The sequence below is a fragment of the Brienomyrus brachyistius genome, chromosome 4 (assembly GCF_023856365.1).
Source record: "Brienomyrus brachyistius isolate T26 chromosome 4, BBRACH_0.4, whole genome shotgun sequence".
In the NCBI taxonomy this organism is placed as follows: Eukaryota; Metazoa; Chordata; class Actinopteri; order Osteoglossiformes; family Mormyridae; genus Brienomyrus; species Brienomyrus brachyistius.
Window position 1 is genome coordinate 24,932,375 of NC_064536.1, and position 21,953 is coordinate 24,954,327.

Here is a 21,953-nt window from a genome sequence, read left to right on the forward strand (position 1 = left end):
ATGATTATTCAGAATAAAATTATCCGGAAAAACATGCTTTGCAGAATTATTCTCATTTAATTTTCATATATTGGTCAAGCGGGGCGGCATGGTGGTGCAGTGGTTAGCACTGTCGCCTCACACCTCTGGGACCCGGGTTCGAGTCTCCGCCTGGGTCACATGTGTGCGGAGTTTGCATGTTCTCCCCGTGTCGTCGTGGGGTTTCCTCCGGGTACTCCGGTTTCCCCCCACAGTCCAAAAACATGCTGAGGCTAATTGGAGTTGCTGAATTGCCCGTAGGTGTGCATGTGTGAGTGAATGGTGTGTGAGTGTGCCCTGCGATGGGCTGGCCCCCCATCCTGGGTTGTTCCCTGCCTCGTGCCCATTGATTCCGGGATAGGCTCCGGACCCCCCGCGACCCAATAGGATAAGCGGTTTGGAAAATGGATGGATGGATATTGGTCAAGCATCAGCAGCAGAGTCAAACCGATGGCCTTTTACGGTATATTAATACATATGTATGCTTTTCTATGGAATTTATGCATTTATTTAAAATTCACTTAACCAAAGAACATCACTTCTCATATCTAACCTCCTGAAACAGCCCATTTACTGTTATTCCTCCCAGGTCTCATTCATGCTGTCCCTCTTATATACAGTATCTCACAAAAGTGAGTACAACCCTCACATTCTTGTAAATATTTTATTCTATCTTTTCATGGGACAACACTGAAGATATGACACTTTATACAATGTAAAGTAGTCAGTGTACAGCTTGTTTAACAGTGTAAATTTGCTGTCCCCTCAAAATAATTAAACACGCAGCCATTCATATATAAACAGCTGACAAGAAAACTGAGTACAGCCCTAAGTGAAAATGTCCAAATTGTGCACAAAGTGTCAAAATTTTGTATGGCCACCATTATTGTCCCAGACTGCCTTAACTCTCTTGGGCATGGAGTTCACTAGAGCTTCACAGGTTGTCACTGGAATCCTCTTCTACTCCTCCATGACGACATCATGGAGCCGTTAGAGACCTCGCGCTTCTCCACCTTCCGTTTGAGGATGCCCCACAGACGCTCAATAGGGTTTAGGTCTGGAGACATGCTTGGCCAGTCCAGCACCTTTTCCCTCAGTTTCTTCAGCAAGGCAGTGGTCGCCTTGGAGGTGCGTTTGGGGTCGGTATCATGTTGGAATACTGCCCTGCAGCCCAGTGTCCGAAGGGAGGGGATCATGCTCTTCTTCAGTATGTCACAGTACATGTTGGCATTCATGATTCCCTCAATGAACCTCCTCAGAGCTCCTCAGAGCCAGCAGCACTCATGCAGCCTCAAACCATGACACTCCCACCACCATACTTAGCTGTAGGTTAAGACACACTTGTCTTTGTACTCCTCACCTGGTTGATGTCACACACGCTTGACACCATCTGAACCAAATAAGTTGATCTTGGTCTTATTAGACCTCAGGACCGGGTTCCACTAATCCATGTCCTCAGTCTGCTTGTGTTCAGCAAACTGTTTGCAGGCTTTTTGTGCATCATCTTTAGAAGAGGGTTCCTTCCGGGATGACAGCCATGCAGACCAATTTGATGCACTGTGCAGCGTATGGTCTGAGCACTGACAGGCTGACCCCCCCACCCCTTCAACCTCTGCAGCAATGCTGACAGCATTCATACGTCTGTTTTTAAAAGACAACCTCTGGATATGACGCTCAGCATGTGCACTCAGCTTCTTTGGTTGACCATGACGAGGCCTGTTCTGAGTGCAAGCTGTCCTGTATGGTTTTGACCACTATGCTGCAGCTCAGCTTCAAGGTGTTGGCAGTCTTCTTATGGCCAAGGCCATCTTTATGTAGAGCAACAATTCTTTTTCTTAGATCCTCAGAGTTCTTTGCCATGAGGTGAATTTCCAGTGAGCAGTATGAGAGAGTGTGAGAGCTATAACACCAAGTTTAACACACCTGCTGCCCATTCACACCTGGGACCTTGTAACACTAATGAGTCACATGACACCGGGGAGGGAAAATGGCTAATTGGGCACAATTTGGACATTTTCACTTAGGGTTGTACTCACTTTTGTTACCAGCAGTTTAGACATTAATGGCTGTGTGTATAGGGGACAGCAAATTTACACTGTTATACAAGCTGTACACTGACTACTTTACATAGTATAAAGTGTCATATCTTCAGTGTTGTCCCATGAAAAGATATAATAAAATATTTAAAAGAATTTGAGGAGTGTCCTCAGTTTTGTGAGATACTGTATTAAAATATTATTTTCTGTGTTTGTGTTAATGTCCTTCCTTTATACCTGAATGACATGTTACATACTGTGCATCTCACTGGCTACAGTCTGCAGTACAGACATCTTACCCTCAGTGACTGACAGGGAAACCCGTGTTCCCACAGCTGCACCTCCGCTGATCTCCACACCACACCAGTAGGAACCAGAGTCCCCAGGTTTCAGATTGTTAATGGTCACATTGAAGACTCGCTGGTCAGGATCATCTCTGATTGACACCTTATCGCTTATCTCTGGAGAGTCAGTACGTACTATGGGAGTACATGAACTCCAGTCACTCCCTCTGCACCAGTATTTCTCATGTTTTTCATATATGTTGTCATAGAAACATGGTATGGTGACAGATCCTCCTCTCTGTACAGACACCGTGTTCAGTGTGGACACACCTGCAGGGACAGTATGAAAATTACCCAGCTGATTAACGCTCACTCCCTCTTACACCATTTATATGCATATTAATAAAGAGTCAGTACCAGTCTACTGTAGACTGCAGTACTTTACTCTGCAGAATATTACATTTTGTTTTAAATATGTGTTCCATTTACTATCACTGCATTAGTTAAAAAACAAAATAGTATAATTAATGATTAACGAAACTAATTATTTAGTATAAAATTATCCCGCAAAAACCTCATTTGCTGACTTACACATTTAAGTTCACATATTTAGGTTAAAAATCAGTACCTGAGAGCCAAACTAATGATCATTTACAATATGTATATTTATGTATTTATGTTTTTCTATGAAATTTATGAGTTTACATAAAATGTACTGAAAACTGAATGATAGGATATTCTCAGCCCTGAAGATTTAAAAGATTTAAAAGCCCATTTAAAAAGACACTGTTACTTGTTATTTTCCTTTAATGGAATGGTACGATACATGTAAAATAATGCATTACATTCCCATTTCAGCATTTATAAAGAGTCCCCTCACCCGACCCAAATGGACCTTGACAGCAGGGGAGGGGGCATACAGCATGCATGGCCACCCCTGTGCCCCCCCTAAATGCACATGCTACTTGGGTATGTGTAAAAGTGTAAAATGTAACTGCAAACATTACATAAATAGCTGATCTAGTTTAAAAAGTGTGTTTTGCTCCTAATGCTGACAATCTAATGTACGTGATACTTGATGGACACGGAGGTCACATGCATCTGTCCCCACCCCCCACAGAACAATTGGCCGCTGTCTGCCTCCCCCACCATTAAAACGGTTTAGAATCGTCACTGTTTGGTAGCTGATGTGTTCAAACATACGAGATCAAAAATGTACATTTTCACAGCCAAACCCCAACACGCTTCCAAGGCTCAGACACACATATACCCAACACACACATATACCCATATATGGTCCAGAATACACTCACTCACAATGTACCGACCGTCCTGAGAGGTAATCAAATTAATGGGGGTGGGGTGGGGGGGGTCCTCCAGTTACAATCAGAGACCCTCACCGAGTGTGTAGTTCCCTAAGATTCACCAAGAATGACAGGAAAGGTTCCCATCTGGAGTAGAGCTTTTTCACAGACCCCTCAGCCTACATTTAATCTCTTTCTAGCTGTATGAAGTGAGTTATGTCTTCCAGACAAGCAGCAGCACACGGAGGAGTGGGAGATTTCCAGGGCAGCCAAATTCTCCTACAGGCCAAAAGCGACATGAATGCAACGATGACAGATTGGTTTATATTTAAATCAAAGTCGTCATCTGCTACCCTGTTATGGCAGAGCATGGCGAATGAGAGACGATCCACATAGCAGCTCCAACCAACCAGAAAGCAAGAGCAGCCAGCATGTGCTAGATCAGCTGGAGAAAGGAGCCCCTGTCACAGCCAGCATACCTCCCAGGATATATGTCAGCAAGCCTGGCTTTGCTGAACTGAACCCCGTGCAAAACTTTAAATCTCAGCATGCTACAGTGTTTTAGACCAGTATTCCACAGTCAGATCCACACCGAGTTCATTCTCCCACCTTGTTTAATATTTCCTAGGTTTTGATCTGCAAAACACATCAGTTGAGAGTATAATGCTGAGATCAGTCCTTCATTCTCAAAGTAAAGAGTGTTTTTCTAACACCAATCAGAAAAAGAGGCATGTTATAAATGACATGTTATATACTGTGCATCTCATTGGCTACAGTCTGCAGTACAGACATCTTACCCTCAGTGACTGACAGGGAAACCCGTGATCCCACAGCTGCACCTCTGCTGATCTCCACACCACACCAGTAGGTACCAGAGTCCCCAGGTTTCAGATTGTTCATGGTTACATTGAAGACTCGCTTGTTACGATCATCTCTGATTGACACTTCACCACTTTTCTTTGGAGAGTCACTGCGTACTATGGGAGTACATGAACTCCAGTCACTCCCATTGCACCAGTATTTCTCATGATTTTTATATATGTTGTCATACAAACATGGTATGGTGACAGATCCTCCTCTCTGTACAGACACCGTGTTCAGTCTGGACACACCTGCAGGGACAGTATGAAAATTACCCAGCTGATCAACTCTCACTCCCTCTTACACCATTTATACACATTAATAAAAAGTCAGTCCACTGTAGGTTACAGTACTTCATTTAGCAGAATATTATCATTTTGCGGCACAGATACCAGACATGGTGATCCCAGTGATAATGAAGAGTCACAGACAGGTACTGATTTATGCCATATATACTCACAACACACAGACACTGGCCACTGTGCTGAGGGTCCCAGCTACTCTCACTACACATGGTGGCCCAAACAATGATAATCACAACAATTAACATTAACACTACAGTTGACATTGGGAGCTGGGATGCAATTCAGCCTCTTCACCAGCCTGTCACTCTGCTGATGGGGGTGGGGGAGGGGGAGGGGGGGGGGGAGGGGTCTTCACAATCCCTAGCAGCCAGCTGACCTCACAGAACAGCAGCACCTTGAAGCTTCTCCCCTGGATGCTGTACAGCTGCTCTGAAGCCCGAAGCTCCTACAGCTGTTTTCTGCCATGGTGGTCAGGTCACACTCTGCTCTGGAACCATGTGACCCTCAGCCCACGTTGTGAAGTAGTCCATGACCACAAGAATGTAGTGATTCCCGGCCTCAGTTTGGGGAAAGGGGCCCAGGACATCGACCCCCACATGCTCCCCTAGGTACAGCTGGAGGGCAGACCGGCACTGCCAGCTAGGACCCCTCTGAGCCGCACATGCAGCACAGCAATGCAGGAACATCTGGGCGTCCTGCTGGCAGCCGGCCAGGTGAAGCGCTGCCACAGCTTCCTCAGCATCTTCTTTACGCCGTACTGCCCGGCCCCGACGGCTCCGTGCACTGACCTCAGCATGAGAGAGCACAGGTGTAGCGCCCCCTTCAGGCCTTTTGCTGGGCCCCAGTTAACAATCACTTGATGGGGGGCCTGAGTTCACTATGGTGTCTGTCTGTAGGCTATATGTTCCCTTAAAAGCAAACGCAGGGCTAACATGTCCACCCTAAATACACAAAACCCCTTCCCTTTTCTGTAGATGGTGCATTGTGTTTGCTATGCTGGCGAAGTCCTTAACAAAGTGTTGGTAATATGGCACTAACCCCAGGAAGGTGTGCAGCTCTGCTACAGTCTGTGCAGGGGGCCAGTCTCACACAGCTGTCATCTTCTGCGGGTGGGTGGCCACGCCCTCCCTCTGATGATATGGACCTGGAAGAGCATCATGCACTGGAGGAGGGAGCACTTCCGGGGGTTCAGCCACAACCCTGCACAGAGAGTCCCTGCAAAAACTCCTTTAACTTCTGCAATGTCCAGGCAAAATCAGCGGCGTTGAGCAGCAGATCATCAGTGTTGATGACACATTAGGTCCAGGTGAGCTGGGACATTAGCCTCCATTAGCCTCTCGAAGGTGACCAGGCTGTTACAGGGGCTGAATGAAACTGACTGAACTGTCATAGCCTGTGACCGATGGTGAACACGGTCTTAGGGTGGTTTACTGGGGACAGTTCGACCTGCCAGTAGCCACTCCGGAGGTTTAAGGAGCTGAACCATGTTGACCCAGTGATGCATGGAAGCACATAGGAGTCCTTCCTTGTCACCTCATTCAATGGTTGATAGTTGAAGCAAAATTAACATGACCCGTCCTTGTTGGTGACAAGGTCTGCCTGTGCCGCTTACGGACTGTGGGAAGGCTTCATGACTCCTGTCTGCCATTTGACACTTGTAGTTTCACCAGAAGCAGTTGGTGCAGATGCAGATGGGTGAACAGGGCTGATTGCTGTACTGCCACAGTTGCTGCACAGCCTGCACTGTCTATGGAGACGGTCCTGCTGTGGTGCTGCCGTTCAGCACAGTCTGGACTGGAGTTGCAGTCGTGTGGCTGGTGGAGACTTTCCCTCAGGAGCTGTGGGCAGATCTTTCCACCCCACCGGGTGGACGGCTCTCCTTCTCTCTTCCCCCATTGCTATCCCTGGCCGCTGCTCTCATACTGGAGGACCCCCACATCTGTACCCAAAGCAGATGGCTGCCCCCAGCAGATCGATGGTGGCCCCTAGCTATACTAGTAAGTCCAGTCTGATAACACAGGGGTCAGCAGTGCTGGCTAGTCAGACCTCTTGTACCACCGACTGTCCTGTCAGCGTGACTTTCAGCTGCCCCCCCCCCCCCCCAATGCCATGCGCACGATGGGTGCAGATCAGCTGTAGGGGTAGGGCTCTGCTTAATAGAGCTCGCAGTGCCTCCTCTTCCAGTGGCATCACCAGGTGCCCCCATCTTGGGGGACCAGTGATTGGGCCGTGCCACCAGCCGGACCGGTACTTGGGAGGGTTCCAGGGGCCATTACCCACTGTACCGGGGCAGCTTTAGGGGGGTCTTCACTGCGATCGGCCGTGTCCCACGTCATGCTGCTCCCTGCTGAGCTCTGTCACCTTTATCCTCAGGTCTGACACCAGTGTGGTTCAGGTACCAGAGTCACAGATAAGCACAGGAAGGCTACAAAGATGGGGTTTCCTGATGTCTGCCAGTCATACTCACAACAGACACACAACACAATACATGGTAAATACACAGAGCTATTTACACTATTTACACTGATGGCACCAGCCCAACATGCGACCTTGCTGTCCGATGGGCCCCCAATGAAACAACTTGTTTTGATTAAATGTTGTACTTACTATCACTGTATTTGCAAAAATAAAAGTTTAATGAATGATTAACTGATTATAGTATAGAATTAGCCTGCAATATCCTGTTTTGCTTTCCTGTTTATTTCGATTTCCATGTATATGCCAATAACAGTAACCGACAGCCCAACTGAGCCTCTTTTACTGTATGTTTATTTATATATTTATGCTTTTATGAATTTAACATTCACTTAAAACTACACCAAAGAATATTGCTTCTCATGTTAAACCCTCTGAAGTAGCACATTCATTGTTATTTCTCCCAGGTGTCATTTATGGTGTTGATCAAAACTAAAATTTGGTTCCTCTTGTATATTAAAATATTTTCTTCTGTGTTTGTGTTAATGTCCTTCCTTTAAGTCTGAATGACATGTTACATACTGTGCATCTCATTGGCTACAGTCTGCAGTACAGACATCTTACCCGCAGTGACTGACAGCTGCATCCATGTTCCCACTGCTGAACCTCTGCTGATCTGCACACCACACCAGTAGTAATCAGAGTCCCCAGTTTGCAGATTGTTCATGCTCACAGTGAAGACTCGCTGGTTAGGATCATCTCTGATTGACACATCATCCTTCGTCTGTGGAGAGTCACTGCGTACGATGGGAGTACATAGATGGCTATAAGCCCATCTGCACCAGTATTTCACATGTTGCTGATATCTGTTGTTATAGAAACATGGGATGGTGACAGATCCTCCTCTCTGTACAGACACCCATCTCACTGAGGACACACTGTCAGCACCTGTGGGGAAAACAACCAACTGAATTCACATTTTCAGCATCACAGTATCTCTGGTTAATATTATATATTATCAGTTTGTGTAACACTTGTACCAGGAGTCATGGCACAGAGAGATGGGTTTAAGAGGACAGTGAGGAGGTGAAACAGCAAGACTGTCATTTTGCATAAGAACAAGGGAAAGACACAGGAAAACAAAGCAGGTGTGTTCTAGGGGAGGGTCACTCAGCTATCATCCCCATCAGGGGCACATAGCCAAGGTCCACATCATTTACTGACCAGGGATGGGGGGGGACTGGATTGAATTGTTTCAGTGCAGCATTTGCCATTTGGGCAGCCCTGTTTTAGGGTCTGAGAGGAAAACCAGTAGCTTAAGTCGCTGGTAATAAAGGCACAGTGAGGAGAATGAATGGGATCATCACTTTGTGGTGACCACACCCCTTTAACACTAAGGCTGTAATTGTAAATACATCAAATTCAGTCATTTTTGACTTTTGAATGGCATACGGTACGTACTGAACTGCATTTTAGCTTAGTGATCCACCTTCCACATGCGTATCCAGTACAGAATCAGTGGAGCTGATCTGAGGCAGTACAGGGCACAAGGCAGGGGAACACCCAGGACAGGATGCCAGTCTGTCACAAAGACAGGGGAACACCCAGGACAGGATGCCAGTCTGTCACAAAGACAGGGGAACACCCAGGACAGGATGCCAGTCTGTCACAAAGGCAGGGGAACACCCAGGACAGGATGCCAGTCTGTCACAAAGGCAGGGGAACACCCAGGACAGGATGCCAGTCTGTCACAAAGGCAGGGGAACACCCAGGACAGGATGCCAGTCTGTCACAAAGGCAGGGGAACACCCAGGACAGGATGCCAGTCTGTCACAAAGGCAGGGGAACACCCAGGACAGGATGGCAGTCTGTCACAAAGGCAGGGGAACACCCAGGACAGGATGCCAGTCTGTCACAAAGGCAGGGGAACACCCAGGACAGGATGCCAGTCTGTCACAAAGGCAGGGGAACACCCAGGACAGGATTCCAGTCTGTCACAAAGTTCTCTTAGGAATCCATTCCTGTCAGATTTCCTGTTCCTTTAACTACTCATGGCTATATCTGCAAATCTGAATATTTTTCTGATTAACATTCTGGTCAAAATATTGTGTGACGTGCCGTAAGGTTTGGGGAGGGATTGTCCTGATCGTTGTCCGGCTGCCTTCGACTCCGCCTCCCGGACCTGGCCACGCCCTGAGCCTCGACGCTACTTCCGCCTTTATGATTGAAAAAGCCGTGGCGGGAGAGTAGCAGCAGCTCTGCTCTTGGTTGGTTTTTGTTGTTGGTTTGATTGCATTCTTTTGGATTACTAGTGTATGACAGTTTTTGGTTTCCTGGCTTTTGTCTATTGCCTTATCCTTCTGTACCTTTGCCTTCGGTTTTGACTGCTTTCTGGTTTTTGATCTCTTGCCTTCCTCCTGACTATTCTCTTTTCCTCGCCCCTTTGGTTACTGTGTTTCGGCTTTGGTGTGTTCTGTATGTTCATTTCTGTTAAGTGCGTAGGGAGTGACTGCTATTTTGTTTTGTGTACGTGTGGCTTATTCTGTGTTTTGGTTAGGGAATTAGGATTAGTCTGTGTCATTTCTTTTCTCATCTTTTTCGTTTTGTTTAGAATTAGTTTAGTCGTGGACGGGTTCGGTAGTGCTGTTTTGTTTATTGTTTTGGCTATGTCACTCCCGAAGTCTGTTGCCCTATTGTTTGTGAAGGTCTTTGTGAATAAATATAAAAAAATACAAAAAAATATCCCTGTGTTTCCCGTGTTCCCTTTTCCCATCCCCTGGTTGTCTCGTTTTCCCCTCTCCTTTCCCTTTACCTTTCTGACGGTCCTCAACCCTAGACTGAGGATCGTAACAATCGTGTATAATATAATTCTGACATACTGTTGTTAATATATAATTCACTCCAACCTAAATCCGTAAAGTTGGATGCAGAATTCCATTCTATCTAGGTACATGAATTTATACACACATCAGCCACAAGACAGAATAAGACCATTCCTGTATACTGCTGCCACATAGTGGACAAAAAGAAGACTGCAGTCAGTTCTGAAATCATCCGGTCAGTCTACATTTAACCTCTGCACTACAAAGAGGAAGTGACAAAAACCATAATAGGTGATCCCTTGTTCTGCATTTAATGAAAAAGAGAGAGAGTGGTAAGGAGCGTATGCTGATACAGCAGATTACCTCAGCACCACACTGGTTTGGGATGGAGTGGAACAGTATTACGTTTTTTTTTTCCAAGTGGCTGGAGGTCATTACCAATCCTTCACTGCCCCAGTGAAACCCGTTGCTCAGCAGTCTGACAGGGCAGCCAGCAGAGGCTGCAGCCCCATGGCTGATGATTTTAGAGCAGCTGAACTGAAACTCCTCTGACGTGTGGAGATTGAGTCTCCCTGAAGAGTACGCTTGTCTTGAAGCTCTACCTATCAGCAGTAGGTTGGTGTAGCTCACACCTTAGTTTGACACAAGCCTAATTAGAATAGGAAGCCGCCTACACACGCCATGGCAGAGCCCAGGATGCAGTGTTAGTGAAGACTGGTAAGAGACAGGAGAATCACTGGGGAATCATTTATAAGTGTCTCACTACAAGAGTGTTGTACCTAGATCTCATGCTTAGCCTTGACAGACTCATTCCTCGTCATTTTGTAACTGTACTGCATGGAGAGGGAAGCCAGGGCACCAAGTTTAAGGGAGCCACTGTAGTACTGAGCTGAGAGGCTCTTAATGCTTTAGGATCCTCTATAAAGGAGCAACTGGCAGCCCAGAAAATCACTTACCGCATTAATCCACCTAGTGCTCCACCTGCTCAGTGAAGGCAGCCTTGTACAGCACCTAAGGCCCACATACTGCGGACTGTACTAGCTAAGGAAGAAGGGATTAAGTGTCCTAGGATGTAACTGATCCTGATCCCATCTCACCCAATACTCCCCTGATGGGGCGGCCAAATTCAGCCATTCCTCAGGTGATCTACCCCACATCAGAGCGACTCTGATGGAACCAGGTACTTGCTGACCAGCTCTGGAGGAGCTTCATCAGGGACGACCTGCTAACCCTCCAGACCAGGGATGACCTGCTAACCCTCCAGACCAGGTATGACCTACTAACCCTCCAGAACAGGCAGAAATGGCAGATGGACGCAGCCAACCTGGCGAATGGGACTAAGGTTATGATTGTGGATCCTCAAACACCTCAAGCACGGTCAGTGTGGTTAACATGGTTAACATCCACATATGTGTTCTAATCGGCTCCCTGCTGAGATCATCTCCATGTATAAACTGGCATCTCCAGTATCTAAATTCTCCTCCCCTCTTTACATTTGGTTTCACTTATTTCTCAGTTTTTGGGAAAGTGTCTCTGTATAATGTACTTTTTCTGGTAAACTCCAACCTGGCTCTTCCCTGTTTCTCATTGATGAAAAGCCTCTTACTTGCTTTATTCCTTGCACTTCACACCATTTAATGTTCTTTAAGGTCACATGAGGTCATCCTCTGATTTCTGAGTCACAGCCGTATAAGCTGACAGTTGTCTCTGGCATTAAAAAGCTGCTTCTACCCTCTACATGGATACTGTAGTTTCTGGTCGTTCCCAGTGTCTCCTGCTTTGTTTTGTTCTTGTTACTGCTGTCTTAGTAACTTTGAGCCTGGAAGCAGCCTGCTGTGCGGTGTAACCTTCTGCCAGCAGATCCAGGATTAAACCAGGATTTTAAGAAGCTGATCGGTTTAAAAATATAGGAGTGATATCTTAATTTTTTCCAGAGCTGTATAATATAGAGCCTTGTGCTGATTGGGTGTCAGACAGTGGTTGGATCTGCCCTGGTTATTCCCTGGAAAACAACCCCCCCACCACCAATTTATCCAACAAAACACACAGACCCCCTTCATGAGTAAGGCTGTTGGGCTCATTTACTATTTATCTAAGCAAATTTAAGCATAAATGATTCACAATCATATTTTAGGTCAATACTTACGTTCAGTGCTAGTTGTGGTTGTAGTTCTCAGACTGACAGTAATATGAACTGGGATCTGCACGTTTCCAGTATCACACCAATACCAGCCTGTGTCCTTCCTCTCCAGTCCCCTCATTGTCACACTGAAGACTTTCTTTACTTTGTCATCCGTGATCAGGACAGGCCTCCCATCCAAACCCGAAGACCTTGATACACAGGAGCGCCTGACCTTACACCACCGCTTCTGACTGTAACTGTCTGTATAGCGACACTGAACAGTGACACTGTCTCCTTCCACACCCGTCACCTCCTGTTTGTCCACTGACAGCTCTGGGGAACCTGAACACACAGATTAGGAACAAACACTGTGATATTTACAAAACAATAAAATAGTCATGAATATGAGCCAGTTATGTTAATATTATACATATATTTCACACCCATGTGAAGCTAAAGCAAAGGACAAAATGATAAAAAATGTCAGAATAAAGAGAGAATTTTAACAAATACAAAAAAAATTGCTGATCCTAACTGACCTAAAACAGATTTACTCTGATTAAATGTCCGGCATTGAGAAAAAACGTTTTTGTGTCTTTTTCTGAAGTGTATCTAAACTTCTGGTTTCAACTATTTATTAAAATATTGTCTCCCGTATTTGTGTTAATATCCTTTCTTTCTACCTGAATGACATGTTACATACTGTGAATCTAATTGGCTACGATCTGCAGTACAGACATCTTACCCTCACTGACTGACAGGTAAACCCGTGTTCCCACAGCTGAACCTCTGCTGATCTCCACACCACACCAGTAGGAACCAGAGTCCCCAGGTTTCAGATTGTTCATGGTCACATTGAAGACTCGCTGGTCAGGATCATCTCTGATTGACACTTCACCACTTATCTGTGTAGAGTCAGTACGTACTTTGGGAGTACATGAGCTCCAGTCACTCCCATTGCACCAGTATTTCACATGTTGTTGATACATGTTGTCATAGAAACATGGGATGGCGACAGATCCTCCTCTCTGTACAGACACCATGTTCAGTGTGGACACACCTGCAGGGACAGTATGAAAATTACCCAGCTGATCAACTCTTACTCCTTCTTACATAATTTATACACATATTAATAAAAGGTCAGCACCAGTCCACTGCAGGTCACATTATGTCATTCTGTAGATTATTTAAATTTGTTGTATTAATTTCCTGCCACTATATTTGCCAAAATAAAAGTGCAATAAATTATTAACATCATTTAGATTAGTTCACAAAATCCATCTTTGATGGAATACACTTGTTCAAATTTATATATATTGGCCAAACATCAGAAACAGAGCTGAACAGATGCTTCTTTGCTGTATGTTAATTTACATATTAATCTGTTTCTATTAAATTTATTTTAAATCAATTTACACTAAAGGGCACATCTTAGCATATTACTTATCATATTTAACCCCCTGAAGTAGCCCATTTAAACTGACACTGTTACTTTTCCCAGGTCTCATTCATGGTACTGATCAAAAGTAAAATTTGGTGCCTCTTGTATATTAAAATATTTTCACTTGAATTTTTGTATCAATGTCCTTCCTTTCTGCCTGAATGACATGTTACATACTGTGCATCTCATTGCCTACAGTCTGCAGTACAGACATCTTACCCCCAATGACTGACAGATAAACCCGTGATCCCACAGCTGCACCTCCGCTGATCCCCACACCACACCAGTAGTAACCAGAGTCCCCAGGTTTCAGATTGTTGATGGTCACATTGAAGACTCGCTGGTCAGGATCATCTCTGATTGACACATCACCATTAATATGTGGATAGTCAGTGTGTACTATGGGAGTACATGAACTCCAGTCACTCCCTTTGCACCAGTATTTCTCATGTTGTTGATACATGTTGTCATAGGAACATGGGATGGTGACAGATCCTCCTCTCTGTACAGACACCCGAATCACTGAGGACACACTGTCAGCACCTGTGGGGAAAACAACCAACTGAATTCACATTTTCAGCATCACAGTATCTCTGGTTAATATCATATATTATCGGTGTGTAACAATTGTACCAGGAGTCATGGCACAGAGAGATGCACTGGAAACCAGTATACGGAACAAAAACCAAGAATGACAAAAGTGTCCCTCCTACTTGTCCACCGAGAGGAGTTTGGTTTGCTGGGCGGGAATCTTCAGTCTCGGTTCCCGTGGGATCGGTTCGCCATCGTAGGAAAAAAAACGAACGTGCTCCAAAGGAAAAAAAACTGACCTGTTCGAGCAACAGGCTCAATTAATGCCTAAATTAACATTTCTTTCCATAAACTCAAGTCAAAATTAAATCGGCACACTCTATAAAAATATACATACATAAAATAACTTCTCTCCATATCGCATTCCCCACAATTCAGGCAAGAATAATCTTTCCCCTCCATTTTTCCCTTTAAACGAAAAGGGAAAAAAGTGCGCGCCTGTCTTTCCACAAAAACAAACTAAATTCAACATAATGAGAAATATTTTGCTCATTGTACTGGCCTCGCTAAGTCTCGCTGCCTAGCTATCGGGTCAGCTAAACACGTAAAAGGCATGAAGAATCACGAATGCCGCTTGATCCGTCCCTTCTGTCCTTATTCTTTATTTTTGTAAAACTGAAACACAATAAAATGTACTTTAACTCGCATACGTCTTGTGCACTTGTATATTATTACAGATTACCATCAATTCAAGCGGTTTAGCCGACCACAACCAGACGCCATTACATTCAAGGTAAAATGCTTTATCAGAAATCTACTGCACCAAAGTTACCCTTCATACCCTAGCGAAACACAATACATAATCACAATGCACTACCCCCAAATGGCACGAAGTTTAAACCGCTATGAACACCGCCTTGAAACAACAGAAAAAATGACGGACCGCCGTCCTGCTTCGCCTCTCCCAATTTACATAATATCAAACCAAACCAAAAGCAATATTCCCTCCATTACCAACACTGACCAGCAGATGGCGGCCGTGCATCACAGATATCAGCACAGAAATTCTGCTACAAAACTGCAAAAAATGCACCTCTGGTCTTCTAAGACCATGACACTCATTCTATTAACGATAACAAACTCAACGTTGAAATCACAATCCCATACCTCAACGACATTCAGCGTTTCACCGTATCAGCTGAAGAAACCGGAGCGAAGACGACTGTCATTTAAATGAGCTTATCGTCCACTAATATATATCACAGCCCATCTGGCCTTCTCTCCACCACCCAAAACCAGGAGTTTTAGGCTAGAATTGTTCGGTGGGCAGGTTTTTTCCTATTTTTTTTTTTATTTTTATTTCCCTGTATGTGTATACAGTCGTCCCTCGCCACTTCACGCTTCGACATTCGCGGCTTCACTCTCTCGCGGTTTTTTGTATATTCATTAAAAAGTTGATCAAGACAGTTAAAATGATGCATCGGAAGCATCTGTGCTCTCCGTAATTAAATGTACAATAATAATGTGATACTTGTAACGTCTAATATATCATATTTTCTCCTATTTTGTGTAATATATTGGGTAATAGGAGTGTAATTTAAAGTGCTTTAAAAATATTTTAGCAGTTTGGGAGTAAGAACATTATTTCCGAGAGACAAACACGAACTAGTCAAACCACATTCAAAACCTTATGAAATACACTTTAGTACATTCATGGTGATATTCTTTTTCGAGAGGCAAACAAACCAAAAACATTAACAATTTTCTTGTCCGAATTGCCCCTGTGCTTCCATAAGCTTGGCAATAAACTCGATTCTGATTCCTCGATTCTAGATTCGACATGGTCGAACCAACTAATGTAGATCCACTAACAAATGTGCCCAGGACTGAAGTAAAATAACTGCCCCATTTAGCCAAGTCATCTCGCCTCACTAAGACGAAATACTGCTCAAATTATAGCGTTTCTCAATTTTTAACTCAAATATACATTCGCTCGCAATGGTCATATATAAAGTAAAAAACATGCTGCAAACAGACTGGTTTATATATTCACCCGTTTTTCACTTGCACAAAGAAAGCACGTTTTAACAGTTTACTTACAGTGTAAGAAGGTCGAAGCTCTCATCCTTTAAAGTCTCGCTGTCCAAGTCAGTCCGAGCTGTAACCGATGAACGGCTTGAAATGAGCGCGTACGATGTGACTGTACGATGGAGGCGGGCTGTAAGGAGGCGGGCTGTAAGGAGGCGGGCTGTAAGGGCCGTATAGGTTAGGGGCCATACTTTTAGCGTACGCACGGAGGGGGAGGGGGGGAATTTAACCGAATTTTACGTACGTGTGCGTATGCTGGGGGGGGGGGAGTGAATCAACTTGAGAAATTTAAAAATTAAGTGTTTCGTTCACGATACCTGACCTGCTGAATTGCACTCCATACATGCATATAACTCAACTACCCAGCGTATGTGTGCGTACAGGCGGGGGGGGGGGGGGGGGTGTCCAAAAAAATCTGTAAAATGTGCGTACGTACAGGGGCGCTGTAAAGGGGGGGGGGGGGGTAAACGATGACGATTCTCGGGGCCCATGACTGAGAGGGGGCCCAGAGAAGCCCCCAATAAACTGTGTTGGGGGCCTGTCAAGATTCTTTTCATGGGGCACAAAATCCTTAGCAGCGCCCCTGCGTACGTATACTAAAAGTATGGCCCCTTAGGCGCATGTCGTATATGAGTTGGCTATTATGGCGGATCTACCGACTTGAGGGCGGATCCGCCGCTGATTCTATACTGCAAAGTCTTTATAGCCACATGATACGTCTGTGAGAAATTTGGTGATTATTAATCACTGTTTTGATACATTAAACCACATGAAGCTTTTTCACGTTAAGCGTTTTAGAATGTCCCATCGTTCAGGTTGGCAAAAAATACTTGTTGAATTCTTTGTAATTTTTTAAAAACATTTTTAAATTTCAAAAATGGAAAATATCTATACCTCTGATGTTAAAAAAATAAAATAATATTCCGCTGAATTCAAGGACGGTCTTTTACTTTAATTTACTTTAAATTTAATTTTTATATATATAATTTAATATAATCTACAGTAACGTGCTGTACATAACATATACAGCAATGAACTATCAAAAATACAGTAAATTAGTGCAAAAACAGCAAAAAGTATGGAAATCTACAGTAACATACTGTACACAACAAATACAGCAATGAACTGTTGAGAATGCAGTAATTTTACTGTGAAAACAACAAAAATCAGTTACAGTGTGGTTCATACTGGTGGGTAGGGCCAGGGCAGGAACTGATCGAGATAGGAGGTCCGCAGCAATATTATCTCGGCCTGGTGTAAACTGCAGGGTGTAGTTATACTGGCTTAAATGATCATACCAATGGTGCAATCTCAGGGGCTTGTGGCCAGTACCTGCAGAGGACAGCAGAATTGTCAGAGCCTGGTGGTCCGTCCTCAATGTGAAGTGGCGACCATACAGGTAAAAGTGCCATGCCCAGATGCAGGCAAGTTCCTCGCACTCCCCAACCCAATACCGTTGCTCAGTTTGGTTGAGGCCCCGAGAAGCAAATGAAGGGCCACCTGGAGATAACCTCCTCTGAAGTCCAGCTTAGAAAACACTGTGGAGCCATGGAATTGCGCCATGAGTTCCTCTAGCATTGGTAGTGGGTATCTGTCCGGGATTACTGATTTGTTTACTGCGCACATATCCACGCAGACACACAGAGCACCTAATATCTTTCGGACCACAAACTAGATTGGACACCCATGGTGAAGCATCAACTGGTTCAATAATTCCGGCATCCAGAATTCGTCAGAGACACCATTCCTCAAGGCTAGTGGGATACAATGCAGTTGCTGAATTACCGGAGTCACCAGTATGAGTGGCTGATGGGCGAATGCTGAGAACCAGCCTAGCCCTACAAACAGGGGAGACCAATTACGATATTGTCCAACAGCAATAGCGAGGATGGCAGCGCCTCCTGTGTCCATTAGTGAAAATTTCAAAGCAGTCAGCATGTCCAGCCCCCTTAAGTTGCCCCTTATTATGCGATGTCACTTCAATGGAACCCAACAGATCAATTTTGGAATCCCCATAACCGCGCAGTACAGCAACAGGCATGGATAATGGTAAGTCATGGAAGAAGGTATGGTACGTATTAGCGTTCAGTAGAGGGATGCTTGCGTTTGTGTCTAGCATCAGGGGAAGACACACTTCATTTATGTTGACTGTACAAGACTTGAATTTTATGGGCCCCGCCATCACCTGGTGTATTATGGTGGGTGAAACCCGGAAAGCGTGTCTGTCCAGCCTGGGGGGAGCTGAGCGACACATTTTAGCAAAATGATTTTTTTTCCACAGTTACGGCATGTTTGCTAACGAGCTGGGCAGTCCTGTGCTCTGGTGGCATGTGATTTTGAACCACAGTTGCCACATAAGAGAAGCTGTTGTCGTAGTTGCGGGCTCCGTTGTCTTGTAAGATGCATGACCGGGTCTAATGTTAAGTCCGGTATGTCCCCGTCTGGGCTGGATGGTGGCGGCCGCACCTCGCATGGTGGTGGTACACTTATATATACAGCTTGGCTCAGCGTAGATTACATCTGCCTCAGTTTAGCTGCGCATTCAGCCGCGCTCTCAATTTGGAACATAATGGCAACGGCTCTAGCTAGTGTCAGATCGTCTGATTCGAGTAACAACGTCTCCCGTATTTTAGGATTAGTAATGCATTCAATCAGCTAATCACGGATCATCTCCTCCATCAATATGCTGAACTTACACGAGCTGGCTAAGCCTTTCAGGTTAGAGACATATTGCTGGGCTGACTCACCCAGGAGCTGCTGGCGCTGTCTGAATAGAAAGCGCCGCAGCAGTGCACTCTGCGGGGTGGCGAACTGGCCTTTCAGAAGCCGCACGGTCGCCGTGTAGCTCGTTTCGGTGTCACTGCTGCGCAGCATATCTAGCACCCGTTGTCCTTCGATTCCCAAACACTGCTTCAGCAATGCCGTTTTCCGTAAGTCACTGACACCGGCTAAATCTGCAGCTGCCAGGTATGGTTTCGAAAGACTGGTGGCAATGGGTCCACAGAATGGAAGGCTCGCCAGGCAGTGCGAGGATGGGGGGGGGGGGGGGGCGTCGGTAGAGATAAAGCAGCCATCCTCGTCGCCAAAATATTGTATGCTTAAGGAGACGCTGGACGGAGAGATTCAGCTAAGCAAAATCACTTTAATCAACAACTGGAAACACCCTCACCGCCCACCCCTCACCGCGATTAGGCATCACCTATCAATCACAGATCAGTTAGTCCTGAATGGACATAACAGAACCCACGATCTCTTGGTCCAGAGGCAAGCGTCCTAACCATGCAACACCATGCAAGCTACCCAGAGAGAGCTGTGCCAGATATCAAAACCACAAGCCTGAGGGTGTGAGGCCCCCACGCTGCCCCCAGTCTCTACCAGCTAGAGGTTAGCTAGCTCTCCAAACCTGCCGTAGAGTGAAACACAACCAGGTCTAATCTCCACCCCTGACGTCCAATTCATACTTCTACTAACAACTTTAAAACTATTTGAAAAAAGTTTACCCATTTCACTACACTGGTTTTGTGTTTGTTGCAACATATCTGTCCTCTCCTGGTCTGCTGGAATATCACTACCATAGCCATGCACTGACCGAGACCATGTGCATCCACCGATAAATGTAGTACTGTATAAACACGCTGCTGCATGCATGACTGTCTGCAGCCTGAAAGCGCACGTGAAAAGAGAAGTATGAAATGGGCAACTGTAGGCCTCAGAGAACATCAGAGCATGCAAAAGACAAGGGCATTTCATCTGCACTAACACTCTTTGTACTGTTTGATTACTAAAGAAAGACATAACGGTATTGCAGTATTTAGGTATTAAATCTGTATTATCAATAACCTATTACATGCAACAGTGTTTAAAATATTACCAAAGCAACTACAAATGTTTTGATACAAACACCCAGGGCAGTTTCCAGCTACTGAACAGATCAGGGACTGAGTCAAGTTACCAGGGGTTTGACTTTTTTCTCTCGAACCCGGGTCCCAGAGGTGTAAGGCAACAGTGCTAACCACTGCACCACCATGACGCCCCTGAATACAACCATAAGAATCCAAAAAATATTCACAGTTTTCAAGGCAACGTAACACAAAGCATCTGAATCTTTTCACAACTGACATTTTGCGATTTCTTCTGACCAGATCTCCATCCTGATCTCCATACTCTATCTGACGGTGTGTGAGGAGCAGGAGAGAGATCTCTACTCAGTTCACTGTAATGAGTGACACTCACCTGTGAGCCCAGTGATGAGAAGAAACAGGAGCATCAGAGGATCCATATCTGTGTGTCACTGAGCACAGATCTGTGGAGACTGACACTCACTTCCTCATCCTCTCTACCTTCACTGTCTCTGTCGTTTCTATTCTTACACACAGCAGGCAGAGTGAAGGGGGAGTGGACACTTTAAACAGGAAGTGACAAAACCACAAGGCTGAATGTTTAGCACTTCAGAAAGTCAGACTATTAGTATTAGTCTAGAGAAAATGAAATAAACTGTCTATGCATAGACTCCATCATTAACTTAAGATTTCATGAATTGTAGTTACCTTGTATTAATAGAATGTTCTAATAAGACCTAAAATTTAGTTGGATTTAGGTGATAAACCTTCAACAGCACATCAGTCCTTTGCAGGGCACTGGAAGCTGGAGAAATGCCATGTGATCAGAGGAAGCCTGCAAACTGCAGAGAGACACAGTCATGGTCACATTCAAAGCCAACAGTCAGCAGTGCTGAGATAGCAGATGTATCAGTCAGATATCTAATATCATGATGAGCTAAAGACACAGAGGGACTTTGAGGAACCACAGCAAGACCAACAGAAGACATGGGCTCCTGACAGTTAGGCCTCAAGATCCATCAGTTCACTGTTGCTGTCCAGTTGCTCTTAGCTGCAATTGCAGCCAAAGAAAAAAAAAAAAACGTAAATCTTCAGCTTGCCCACTTTCCTGTGTTAGTCATGTGACTCAGCCATTTTCTGCAGCTTCACAAGTAAACTGAAATAAACTGCGAGGTATAAAACAGTGATGTCACATCCTGCCTGCCATGTCTGCCTGACCCTCCTGTCTCCTCCCTCACGTGACCATGATGGGCTACACCTGGTGCTTGTTGCCCCTCATTAGTCTATGTATACAAGCACCTGTTTGTCTAGTCATTGCTTGTCTGGTGATAAACATCACTTCTCCTGTTAGCCCATGTCCTTCTTTGTCCTAACCTTCTTATTCTGATCCCTGCGGTCGTTAATTTGCAGTCCCTGTGTGAATAGTTTAATAAAAACCCCCTTTTTGTTTTGCCAAACACCTGCCCTGAAGTCCATCCATCCATCCATTTTCCAAACCACTTATCCTATTGGGTCGCGGGGGGTCCGGAGCCTATCCCGGAAGCAATGGGCACGAGGCAGGGAACAACCCAGGATGGGGGGCCAGCCCATCCTGCCCTGAAGTCATTTCATCCCATATGTTGTGACAGAATGTCTGGACAATTCAATTCAGTTTTATTTGTACAGTGCATTTTCACATTACACTGTCTCAAGGCACTTTGCATTTTCCCTGCCCAAAGCCCCCGGTGAGCAAGCCAGAGGCAACTGTGGCAAGGAAAATCTCCCTAGAAGACAGAAACTTTTGAGGAACCAGACTCAAATGACCGAGGAAGTCAAATGAGCGTGAAACAGGTATCTCTGGGAGCTTCTTTCACTTCACATCTCCACCTGCATGCTTTCCCCAGCGCC

The 21,953-nt window shown here is 45.1% G+C and overlaps 1 protein-coding gene across 1 annotated transcript in view; it reads right to left on the reverse strand.

The window, feature by feature from the left end:
* LOC125739860 (uncharacterized) overlaps positions 1 to 21,953 on the reverse strand; it is a 409,273-nt gene that overhangs the window by 271,710 nt on the left and 115,610 nt on the right. The window contains exons 6-8 of the mRNA XM_049010379.1: positions 12,913 to 13,227; positions 12,192 to 12,509; positions 7,848 to 8,171 (exon numbers count right to left, since the gene is read on the reverse strand). Coding sequence (XP_048866336.1) covers positions 7,848 to 8,171; positions 12,192 to 12,509; positions 12,913 to 13,227 — 957 coding nt within the window. The remainder of the gene's footprint in view (positions 1 to 7,847; positions 8,172 to 12,191; positions 12,510 to 12,912; positions 13,228 to 21,953) is intronic.